General features: G+C 49.4%; 1 protein-coding gene across 17 annotated transcripts in view; it reads left to right on the forward strand.

Moving 5' to 3' along the window:
- LOC120981727 (NACHT, LRR and PYD domains-containing protein 12-like) overlaps positions 1 to 13,084 on the forward strand; it is a 509,415-nt gene that overhangs the window by 55,184 nt on the left and 441,147 nt on the right. The window contains exons 2-3 of one of the 17 annotated variants that reach the window (XM_040411407.1): positions 359 to 530; positions 9,868 to 9,933. The exons of the other annotated variants lie outside the window; for them this stretch is intronic. Coding sequence (XP_040267341.1) covers positions 359 to 530; positions 9,868 to 9,933 — 238 coding nt within the window. The remainder of the gene's footprint in view (positions 1 to 358; positions 531 to 9,867; positions 9,934 to 13,084) is intronic. 17 annotated transcript variants of the gene reach the window in all.

The raw sequence follows: 13,084 nt of genomic DNA on the forward strand, positions 1-13,084 counted from the left end.
CCATCCTGCTGTCTACAAGAGGCTGAATGACAATTGTGCTTCATACGTCAGAGTAAGATGTTGGACAACTTCCAGTGTAATAATAGACAGCAGCTAATATCTGATGGAGAACCCCCCAGAAGTGTATAATCCAGTATTGTGGAGGATTTATCCCCTCCCCCGCACACGTACATTAGGGGTCACTACATCCTGGAAATAATCTGTTACTTGTGGATTCAGGAAGGATTTTCTCTATTCCATAGATTTCTCTTTCTCTGGACAACACATTATAGAGAAGACGGACATGTAATATCTGCAGTGTGTTAACCCTTTGTGTTATGTATCTGTGTATAACGCACCCTATGTCTGATCTTTCTAGAAATACCGGAGTCTAGAACATGATAGAAGAAGATTGGCGCGGACTTTACTACAGGATATATATCTCAGAGGAAGAGAAGCTGTGATAAGACTGTGGGTCAGTCTGTATGTATTACGGAGACGTCATGGTTCCCCCGACCTGGACGCTGTACTGGAGGAACTCCGTCATAGAGGTAACATCGTGTATGAGACGTGTCGCCCATGAAATAGAGGTCTTCATGACTTACATTGTCTACAGTAATAAAGATCTCCCTCTGGATTTATTAGGGATCTGAACCAATTTTGGAGTCTAGTCTGGGGTGTGAAGTTTAGGTCTTGTCTGTGACCTGAATTAATTTGGGTCTGGCTTAGGATTTGATGCCAAAACGAGCCACAGGTGATATTAAAAAATAGCCCAAAAGTTACTCAATGTGAACATGACAAACATATATAAATGATAGCAGCAATTGCCGATGAGGCTTCAGGGCCTCTCATGTAATGACCGCCACATACAGTGACCATCACAGTGTCCTCATAGTGACCACCACAATGCCCCTATATACCTTATCACATACAAACAATCTCTTCTCAACTTCAAGTCCGCACTCACTGCTGCAAAACAGACCTACTTCACATCATGTCTTCTCTGTGTCACAACCCTAAACAACTTTTTAACACTTGTGACTCTGTTCTCCGTCCCCCAGTGCCTCCACCCTCACCCCTCGTCTCAGCTGAGGACTATGCCACAGACTTTATAAAAAGATTGATATCAGAGAAGCTTCAGCCTACAGTCCCCACAGCCCCTCTACACAACTACTCATTCCTCTCCCCCCCAAACCTGCTTCTCCACCATTACAGAGGAAAGCCTTTCCACCCTACTGTCCAGATCACATCTCACAGCAGCATGCCGGCAGCATGCACACGGTCACATCACTAGGGCCGACACGCACGATATCTGAATAGTTTAGCCGACATTGTGCACGCCAGCCAGCCCCATAATCTCATTTGTGTGGAACTTCACACTTGGAAGTGTCAAACTCACTCGGGCAGCCTAGGGTTGGAGCGGCAGCGAGGTGAGAGATCTCACACACCCGAGGGGCCGAGCCCCACCCATAGTAAGTACAGTCAGTGTAGCGCAGCAGGGCTGGCAGGCAGTGACTGAGTCACTCAGTAAATCCCTGACACTGCACACACCACACGGCCTCAACCACCACCCACCTCCACACACACTTATAGGCCCAGAAGTGTCAGACAGTCGGGACTGAGCAGCACAGCAGCCGAGATCTTTGTCAGCCAGCGCAGCCGGCGGTATGTGTATTGGCGCTGGCAGCAAGCGTTTAAAAGAATAGCTGGGCACCACCGGCCCACCGGGAAGTTTCCCGGTACAATACATTGCCGTCGACCACTCCCTTCTCTTACAGACTCTTTAATCTCTTGGCATCACAGACCTGGCCCTCTCCTGGATCACATCATACCTCACATACTGGACATCTAGTGTCTCCCACTTGCACACCACCTCCTCGTCTCGTCCCCAGTCTGTTGGTGTCCCTCTAGGCTCTGTCTTAGGACCCCTGCTCTTTTCAATCTACACCTTCGGCCAGGGACAGCTCATGGAGTCCCATGGATTTCAGTATCACTTTTATGCTACACACATTTACCTCTCTTTTCCAGACATCACCACCTTACTATCAAGAATCGCACAATGCCTATCTTCTATATCTTCTTTCTGCTCTCACTTTCTAAAATTAACATGTCACGGCTGTATGTGAGCAACAAGAGTATACACAGTAAAAAGAGCTACTGACCGGACTTAAACTAGGGAGGATAAAGGGGGACCCCTGTCAGACCCTCAAAGCTCTCCCTATGCTGCTAAAGCACATGCCCGGATCCAAATGGCGGAACGAGGCATGCCCGCGTACCTAAGACTGATGACCACTGTAACCCCTACAATAGTGGAAGGGGCACGGCCACCGGTGCCCTGCTCAGTATATGGAGGGAACCGTGGCCACCTCAGATCCAGTCAGAAAATAACCAGGTACACAACAATGTCTGCACACTTAGCTGAAGGAGCTGCAGCCGCAGAGAAGACGGATCCAAGGACAGCTGGCAATATCCGGAGTGCTTGCTGCAGCAGAACACAGGTCCAGTGAACTGATAGCTACAAGTGAAGATACTCAAGCAAGAGCTACAACTGAAATGAGAAATATAATCCACGCCCTACAATAGGAGGAGGGGTGATTTAAAGGCAGGGAAATCAACCGCAGGAGGAACAGCTGGGAGGAAGGAAACAGAAAGTAAAGACTTCATCACAGGGGCGGAGAAACAGAGCAGTGAGAACTCCTCCAAGCTCTAGAAGTGACATCATCACAGGGGTGGAGAAACAGAGCTGTGAGAACGTCTCAAAGCTCTGGTAGTGACAGTACCCCCCCCCTCTACGGGTGGACTCCGGACACCCAGAACCCACCTTCTCAGGATGAGCCCTATGAAATGCCCTGATGAGGCGAGTGGCTTTAATGTCCGACACCGGAACCCACATCCTCTCCTCAGGACCATAACCCTTCCAATGAACGAGGTACTGAAGAGAACCACGGACAATGCGAGAGTCCACAATTCTGGAAACCTCAAACTCCAGATTGCCATCAACCAAAATCGGAGGAGGAGGCAAAGAGGAGGGTACCGTGGGCTGGACATATGGTTTTAAGAGAGATCTGTGAAATACATTATGTATCTTCCAAACCCGTGGAAGATCAAGACGGAAGGCAACAGGATTGATGACTGACAAGATTTTATAAGGCCCAATAAACTTGGGACCCAATTTCCAGGAGGGAACCTTCAGTTTAATATTTCTTGTAGACAACCACACCAGATCACCCACATTCAGGTCCGGACCAGGCACACGTCTCTTATCAGCCACACGCTTATACTTCTCACTCATCTTTCTAAGATTACTCTGAATCTTTTGCCAAATGGTAGACAAAGACGAGGAAAATCTCTCCTCCTCAGGTAAACCAGAAAGAGCCCCTCCCGAGAATGTCCCAAACTGCGGATGGAACCCATATGCACCAAAGAATGGTGACTTATCAGAAGATTCCTGACGACGGTTGTTCAGAGCAAACTCAGCAAGAGGGAGAAATGAACACCAATCCTCCTGGTTCTCTGCCACAAAACAGCGCAAATATATCTCCAGATTCTGATTGAGGCGCTCAGTCTGACCATTCGACTGCGGGTGAAAAGCAGAAGAGAAGGACAGCCGAACCCCCAGGCGAGAACAGAAAGCCTTCCAGAACCTGGACACAAACTGCGTGCCTCTATCGGAAACAATATCAGAGGGAATGCCGTGCAATTTAACAATATGGTCGACAAAAGCTTGCGCCAACGTTTTAGCATTGGGTAAATCAGGGAAAGGTACGAAATGGGCCATCTTGCTAAAACGGTCCACCACCACCAGGATCACCGACTTCCCAGAGGAACGAGGAAGATCCGTGATAAAGTCCATGGACAGGTGTGTCCAAGGACGGGAAGGTATGGGTAACGGGAGAAGGAAACCTGAAGGCCGTGAACGAGGGACCTTAGCGCGAGCGCACGTCTCACAAGCAGCCACAAAACCCTCCACCGACTTACGAAGAGCCGGCCACCAAAATCTCTGAGCAATGAGATCTACCGTGGCTCTACTCCCGGGGTGACCAGCAAGAACCGTATCATGATGCTCCTTGAAGAGTTTGTGACGTAGCTCAGGAGGCACGAACAACTTCCCAGAAGGACAACGGGCAGGTGCCTCAGTCTGGGCAGCCTGGACCTCGGCCTCCAAATCGGAATATAGAGCAGAAACAACTACCCCCTCCGCCAAAATGGGACCCGGGTCCTCGGAGTTTCCTCCTCCCGGAAAACAGCGAGAGAGAGCATCAGCCTTCACATTTTTGATCCCAGGTCGGAATGTAACGACAAAATTGAATCTGGAGAAGAACAGAGACCATCTGGCCTGTCTCGGATTCATACGCCTGGCCGACTCCAAGTATGCCAGATTCTTATGGTCGGTAAAAACGGTGATAGGGTGCCTGGCCCCCTCCAACCAATGGCGCCATTCCTCGAAAGCCAATTTGATGGCCAACAACTCCCTATCTCCCACATCATAGTTTCTCTCTGCCGGGGAGAGTTTTTTAGAGAAAAAGGCACAGGGTCGCCATTTGGCAGGAGAAGGGCCCTGGGACAAAACTGCACCCACACCCACCTCGGAAGCATCCACCTCAACAATAAAAGGTAAGGAAACATCGGGATACACCAAGACGGGAGCAGACGCAAAACTCTCTTTAATCTTAGAAAAGGCTGCAAGCGCCTCCTCCGACCAAGAGGAAAAATCCGCCCCCTTTTTTGTCATGTCAGTAAGGGGTTTGACAACAGAGGAATAATTCAAAATGAACTTTCTGTAATAGTTCGCAAAACCCAGAAAGCGCATCAATGCCTTCTGATTCTCAGGAAGCTCCCACTCAAGTACAGCACGGACCTTCTCCGGATCCATGCGAAAACCAGAAGCAGAGAGGAGAAAACCCAGAAATTGAATCTCCGATACCATAAAAACACATTTCTCCAGCTTGGCGTACAATTTATTTTCCCGCAGAATCTGCAGAACCTGAAAAAGATGATCCTGATGGGTCTGAACATCAGGGGAAAAAATCAAAATATCATCAAGATACACCAATACAAATTTCCCCATTAAATGGTAGAAAATACTATTAACAAAATGCTGAAAGACGGCCGGAGCATTCATCAGGCCGAAAGGCATAACGAGATTCTCGAAATGCCCGTTAGGGGTATTAAAGGCCGTTTTCCATTCATCCCCCTCTCTGACCCTGACCAGGTTGTACGCGCCTCTCAAATCCAATTTGGAAAACACCTTGGCCCCAACAATTTGGTTGAAGAGGTCCGGGATCAGAGGAAGGGGATAGGGATCGCGAATCGTGATACGGTTCAGCTCCCTAAAATCTAGGCAAGGTCTCAGAGAGCCATCTTTTTTTTTAACAAAAAAAAACCCCGCGGCCACAGGTGACTTTGAGGGACGAATATGCCCCTTATCGAGACTCTCGGAGATATAAGTTTGCATTGCGATTCTTTCCGGTTGTGAGAGATTGTAGAGGCGTGCTTTTGGCAGCTTGGCGCCGGGAATGAGGTTAATGGGACAGTCAAACTCCCGGTCAGGATATAGCTCCTGAACACCGCTCTCGGAAAACACGTCCGAGAAATCAGAGAGAAATGATGGCACAGTTTTAGTAGACACCTCTGCAAAAGTCGCTGTGAGACAATTCTCTCTACAAAAGTCACTCCACTCATTTATTTGCCTTCCTTGCCAATCAATAGTGGGGTTATGTCTAGTGAGCCACGGTAACCCCGAAACTAGAGGAGAAGGCAATCCGTTAAGGACAAAACAAGATATATCCTCACATGTGTCACCTACAGCTAGCCGGATATTGTGAACAATGCCCTTCAGAGATCTCTGTGAGAGTGGAGCAGAGTCAATAGCAAAAACAGGTATATCCTTTTCTAATGTGCAAACCTGAAAACCATGCATGGCTACAAATTGAGTGTCAATAAGATTGACGGCCGCTCCACTATCGACAAAAATCTCACAAGAAATGACTTTGCTCTCTAGCGCCACCCTGGCAGACAGGAGAAAACGGGAACTGCAGGTCAGAGGAAAAGCATCAATTCCTACATCAACTTTGCTCAAAGTAGCAGATGAAGCAGAATTTGATGATTTACCTTTTGAGGTTTTTCTCTTATTATCGCTCTTAGTACAGTTCAAGAATCTCCTAGACGTACAAACATTTGCCAAATGACCTATGCCCCCACAACAAAAACACACCATACTCTGAGGACTAAATCCTCTTTTATCAGGGGCAAGTCAACCTAGCTGCATGGGCTCCTCCTCAGAGGGGAGCGAGACAGGATGAGGCACACTGAATGAGTCCGCACCATTGCCCCTAGACTGACAATGGCTGGACAGAGAGGTCTTGTTTCTTTCTCTTAGACGCCTGTCAAGGCGTACCGCCAATGACATGGCAGACTCTAAGGACGTTGGTCTCTCATGGAAAGCAAACGCATCTTTCAATCTCTCTGAGAGACCATGACAAAACTGACTCCGGAGTGCAGCATCATTCCAACCTGAATCAGCTGCCCATCTCCGAAATTCAGAACAATAAAGCTCCGCAGACAGTTTGTTCTGGCATAAAACACGTAAGTTAGATTCGGCCAGAGCAACACGATCCGGGTCATCATATATCTGCCCCAGGGCCACAAAAAATCTTTCCACGGATCGAAGGGAGGGATCCCCTGATGGCAGTGAAAAAGCCCAAGTCTGAGCATTACCCCTGAGCAGGGAGATGACAATCCTCACCCTCTGCTCCTCCTTACCAGAGGAGTGGGGACACAAGCAAAAATGGAGTTTGCATGCCTCTCTGAAGCGAACAAAATTCTCACTGCCCCCGGAGAACGTTTCCGGAAGTGAGACCTTTGGCTCGCAACAGACTCCATGAGCCGGAGCAGAGCCCAATGCTTGAAGCTGAGTCATAGATTGACGGAGATCCGCTACTTCCAAAGAAAGACCCTGCATGCGGTCAACCAGGCCAGAAAGCGGATCCATGTCAAAAAAGGACGGTTTTGGTGGATTATAATGTCACGGCTGTATGTGAGCAACAAGAGTATACACAGTAAAAAGAGGTACTGACCGGACCCAAACTAGGGAGGATAAAGGGTGACCCCTGTCAGACACTCAAAGCTCTCCCTATGCTGCTAAAGCACATGCCCGGATCCAAATGGCGGAACGAGGCATGCCCGCGTACCTAAGACTGATGACCACTGTAACCCCTACAATAGTGGAAGGGGCACGGCCACCGGTGACCTGCTCAGTATATGGAGGGAACCGTGGCCACCTCAGATCCAGTCAGAAAATAACCAGGTACACAACAATGTCTGCACACTTAGCTGAAGGAGCTGCAGCCGCAGAGAAGACGGATCCAAGGACAGCTGGCAATATCCGGAGTGCTTGCTGCAGCAGAACACAGGTCCAGTGAACTGATAGCTACAAGTGAAGATACTCAAGCAAGAGCTACAACTGAAATGAGAAATATAATCTATGCCCTACAATAGGAGGAGGGGTGATTTAAAGGCAGGGAAATCAACTGCAGGAGGAACAGCTGGGAGGAAGGAAACAGAAAGTAAAGACTTCATCACAGGGGCGGAGAAACAGAGCAGTGAGAACTCCTCCAAGCTCTAGTAGTGACATCATCACAGGGGTGGAGAAACAGAGCTGTGAGAACGTCTCAAAGCTCTGGTAGTGACATAACATGGATAAAATAGAATTTATCATGTTTCCCACATCTCACTCAACTCCCCCAATAGACCTATCATGGTCAATGGCTACACATGCTACTCGGTCAACCAAGTCCTCACAAGTCATTCAAGCCGCACATCCAAGCCCATCACCAGCCAGCACATCACCTGCCACCTCCAACTCAAAAATATCTCTTGAAGTCGCACATTTCTCAACCATGTGTCACGCCTTGCCCTGTGAATGTGCGGAGATATGTCAGACTGGCTGCACATGTCTGACTTCTTTGTTTGTTTTGATTTGGGTTTGACCTGGATCCACCTTCCCTCAGGTGTACTGGGTTTAATTGTTAGTGAGGCTATTTATCCCTCCTTCCCCCAGTGGCCTGTGCGGGTTATAGTTCTTTCCTGGGAGCTCTTGATTTGTGGTGGATCGTCTGCTCAAGCTCTACTCAAGATAAGTCCTCTCCTTCATTTCCCTTTGTGTGTTTTTCTAGGCCTCTAGGGAGACGCTTGCTTCTTCCTGGTTTGAAGAAGCAGGTTGCCTCTTCCCTTTTTCCTGCTGCTTAGTGCAGCGTCCCACTCAGGACATGTGGGAACTGCAAAATAACTTTAAACTGTATTACCGTATTGCATGTCACTTTGCATGGCTACACCTGTTGTATCCCTGTTCATAGGCTGGTCAACTGTATTTTATACATCCCACCACTAGATGGGGATAGCACTACTCTGGGATATCCAGCCCAGCTCAGGTCTTATCGGTGTTCAGTCTGTTGTTAGTTAGAGAGAGTGCAGATCAAGCACACATCTGCTCAGGTAAAAGTCTAGTCCAAGAAGGGACAAAGGAAGGAAAGACTTAAGACCAAAGGATTATAGCCGCTACCCAGGCATCAAAGACCTGTGGGAACCCCGGTGAAGGATTCTTTAGTCACAGGCAACCTCACCAAATTGCACTGGTTTAAAAGGGACCTGAAGCAAAGTCACCTACCAGTTAGACCTATACAGAACCACAGCCTGAGTCAGAACCTAGTAAAACCTATTAAGAGTGGATCAACAGAATTCCTCTAAATATCAAGAGACTGTATTCTGTCTGGATGTATATGCCGCAACTAAAACCAGCTGCAGTAAAAGTTGTGAGTTGTAGCCTACCACTGTCTACTCCATTCTTCAATACCACCACTACAACTGGTTGTACCACCATAAACAGTACTGGCGTCACGACAAATACCACCAAGGGACCCAGCCGCCACCAGCACCCTAAACACCGCCGTCATCAAGGGCACCTCAACCTCCATCTAGGCTGGTGCTTCCCTACCACAGAGCGTGCCCCGGAGGATTTCGTGCTGTCTTCCTCATCACTGTGCTGCTGGCCCAGGGAGGCTTTCTGCTAACCGTGAGTAAACCGATGAACTGAAGCTTTTAGGGATCGCTAGGAGGTGACACTTTTCTCCCTAGCTTTTGGCTCTAGTCGTTTGTTCTGTTTGTTTTCCCATGTTTGGTTATTTCCCCGCTTACCTACCTACTGTGACACCATGAGTCTGCAAAATTTTTTGTACATGCCTTCCATCTAGCACCCTCGCACCCCTCCAATATATTCTCAACTCTGCTGCCCAGCTAATCCACCTCTCCCCCATTACTACTTTGCCATTCCCTTCTGGCCCCCCATTGCCCAGCGAATAGTTTAAAATACCCTAACAAGTAGACAATAGGCCATCCACAACCTGTCCCTCCATACATCTCTGAGCTACTTTCCCGATACATCCCCACACGTAATCCCCGATCCTCACAAGTTCTCCTTCTCTTCTCTTATCACCTCTTCCCACAATCACCGTCAAGATTTCTCCCGTGCATCCCCTATACTCTGGAACTTTCTACCCCAACATAGCAGACTCTCACTGTGAGGGCAATTACCCCTGCGTCTATGATTATGGGTTCCAAATTCATATAGTGTAATGTGCACAGAGAAGGCTGATACACGCAATGGTTGCAATCAGTAATCTGCTTTATTGTAACATTAGCACATAATCTTATACCATAATTATTGCCAAAGGCTGTCCGGGCATGCTGGGAGTTGTAGTTTTGCAACAGCTGGAGGCACACTGGTTGGGAAACACTGCATTAGACCTCGTCCGGTCCCTGTATAATGTGATATTTCCTGTACATTATATGTCTACATCCAGCACTGATGACGTCTGTATCATTTCTTATTAGGTGACACTCTGGTGGAGCAAATCCTGCTGGATGAACATGGACACCAACTGTCCCCACAACTCAAAGGTAAGTGAGATTTATATAGACCTATTATAATACAACTGCTCATAGTTCACATTACATTACACCTGTCACATAGAACATGGTGTTTGGACTGCAGCGGGTTGTTATAGAGCAGGAGGAGCTGAGCAGATTCATATATAGTTTTCTGTGACGATTCAGTATAACTTGTATAACCTCCTCCTCATAGAGGGAAGGCTGTCAGTCACTGATAGGACCTCTTCCTCATAGAGGGAAGGCTGTCAGTCACTGATAGGACCTCCTCCTCATAGAGGGAAGGCTGTCAGTCCCTGATAGGACCTCCTCCTCATAGAGGGAAGACTGTCAGTCACTGATAGGACCTCCTCCTCATAGAGGGAAGGCTGTCAGTCACTGATAGGACCTCCTCCTCATAGAGGGAAGGCTGTCAGTCCCTGATAGGACCTCTTCCTCATAGAGGGAAGGCTGTCAGTCACTGATAGGACCTCCTCCTCATAGAGGGAAGGCTGTCAGTCCCTGATAGGACCTCCTCCTCATAGAGGGAAGACTGTCAGTCACTGATAGGACCTCCTCCTCATAGAGGGAAGGCTGTCAGTCACTGATAGGACCTCCTCCTCATAGAGGGAATGCTGTCAGTCACTGATAGGACCTCCTCCTCATAGAGGGAAGGCTGTCAGTCACTGATAGGACCTCCTCCTCATAGAGGGAAGGCTGTCAGTCCCTGATAGGACCTCCTCCTCATAGAGGGAAGGCTGTCAGTCACTGATAGGACCTCCTCCTCATAGAGGGAAGGCTGTCAGTCACTGATAGGACCTCCTCCTCATAGAGGGAAGGCTGTCAGTCACTGATAGCACCTCCTCCTCATAGAGGGAAGGCTGTCAGTCACTGATAGGACCTCCTCCTCATAGATGGAAGGCTGTCAGTCCCTGATAGGACCTCCTCCTCATAGAGGGAAGGCTGTCAGTCCCTGATAGGACCTCCTCCTCATAGAGGGAAGGCTGTCAGTCACTGATAGGACCTCCTCCTCATAGAGGGAAGGCTGTCAGTCACTGATAGGACCTCCTCCTTGACTTCACAGCCCAGAATGAGTATGATTTTAAAGCGACCCTGTCAGCATGATTAACCCTCCAAAAGTCTGCACTTATGCTATAGCTCTGCTGCTGCTTGCTGACCAGTGCAAGTGCTAATGACATAATTGAATGAGGAAGTAGAGGAGGATCGCTTCTGGGTTAAATTAGGTCAATGGATCCTGTGTGGTATGGATATGAAATGCTCGGTAAGCAGCAGTAAAGCTGTAGTACAGGTGTAACGCCCTAGTGGCATTACGACGCCCACTCCCTGCTTCTGTCTGTATATTCCCTAACAAGGTCATTTTAATACATTTATTCTAGGTCCTCCACATTGTACAATTCCTGTTATTCATCTCATTTTGTTCATGTAATGTGCTTGGCTTATCAGCGGGTGGCAGCAACCCTATACTAGCAGAGTGTGGAACTTGATTCCAGTCTCTTTGCCTCTCTAGTGAGGGCAGGAAGTTCGTTCAGAGAGTAAATCAGCCCCTGCGAGAGGGAGGTCGTGTGGTGAGAGACTTACCTCTGCCGGGTGAGCATCATCTAAAGCCAGGAAAAGATTCCTTGGATTACATCAGAGACCTTATAAAGTTCAGCTACAGCACAGAGAGAAAGCGGAGGACTTTAGCCAGCTCATTTATCCAGCAGAAAGTGAAAGAAAGGATTCCTGTATCACCTTGCAAACCTAAAGTACAGCAGAGAAAGATAGCAACAGATGTAGCAGAGCCAAGAGTGTTTACTAGCCTGCCAAAGTTTGCCAATGCCTGCTGGGAATCAGGAAAGTACAAGAAATATTTTTTAAGACAAGTTTATTCAATTAAAGCAGTGTTTGAACTTTATAACTAAGTCTGGACTCAATTCATTCCTTCATCATCTAAGTTCAACTACCCCTTGGTCTGCTTCAGACGGCCACGTCTGGGATCCTAAAGGAAATTCCAGGTAGGAGCATCGTGACATGTGCATCTAACATCTGCAGGGACATTGTAGGCCACACTACACCACGCTGGCATTCCTACCCCTGGATATCACCATCACACCACTTAAAGGGGACAAAAAGCCCTTTCAAAGTGACTTTATCGAACTAACTATAGAGCCGGCACCCAAAGGGTTAATCCACCTTCTTTAACGGTGACTGCGCAGCTTCTCCTATCAGTCCAGAAGCGGGAAAGACAAAAATTGCCACCTCCACCGCGCGAAAATCCAGCAACGCCCACAGGGAGTGATCGCACGGCAAAGAGAAGGGAAGTGGCAGCTCCGCCCCAAAGCCCCTCCTTCGCCTCCAGTTAATGCCAGCATCAGGGAGGACAAAGGAAATCGACGGCGCCCTTACAAGAAGTGAAGTGGCGGCCATCTTGAAAAAGGTGTCGTCCTTCCCCCCCAGCGGCAGTGTGTACCCCAGGGGGCTGAAGGTGTCATCCTTCCCCCCCCAGCGGCAGTGTGTACCCCAGGGGGCCGAAGGTGTCGTCCTTCCCCCCCAGTGGCAGTGTGAACCCCAGGGGTCCGAAGGTGTCGTCCTTCCCCCCCCAGCGGCAGTGTGAACCCCAGGGAGCTGAAGGTGTCGTCCTTCCCCCCCAGCGGCAGTGTGTACCCCAGGGGGCCGATGGTGTCATCCTTCACCCCCAGCGGCAGTGTGTACCCCAGGGGGCCGAAGGTGTCGTCCTTCCCCCCCCAGCGGCAGTGTGAACCCCAGGGGGCCGAAGGTGTCGTCCTTCCCCCCCAGCGGCAGTGTGAACCCCAGGGAGCTGAAGGTGTCGTCCTTCCCCCCCAGCGGCAGTGTGTACCCCAGGGGGCCGAAGGTGTCGTCCTTCCCCCCCAGCGGCAGTGTGTACCCCAGGGGGCCGAAGGTGTCGTCCTTCCCCCCCAGCGGCAGTGTGAACCCCAGGGGGCCGAAGGTGTCGTCCTTCCCCCCAGCGGCAGTGCGTACCCCAGGGGGCCGAAGGTGTCGTCCTCCCCCCCCAGCGGCAGTGTGAACCCCAGGGAGCTGAAGGTGACGTACTTCCCCACCAGTGGCAGTGTGTACCCCAGGGGGCCGAAGGTGTCGTCCTTCCCCCCCAGCGGCAGTGTGAACCCCAGTGAGCTGAAGGTGTCCTCCTTCCCCCCCAGCGACA

This window comes from Bufo bufo, chromosome 11, assembly GCF_905171765.1.
Source record: "Bufo bufo chromosome 11, aBufBuf1.1, whole genome shotgun sequence".
NCBI lineage: Eukaryota > Metazoa > Chordata > Amphibia > Anura > Bufonidae > Bufo > Bufo bufo.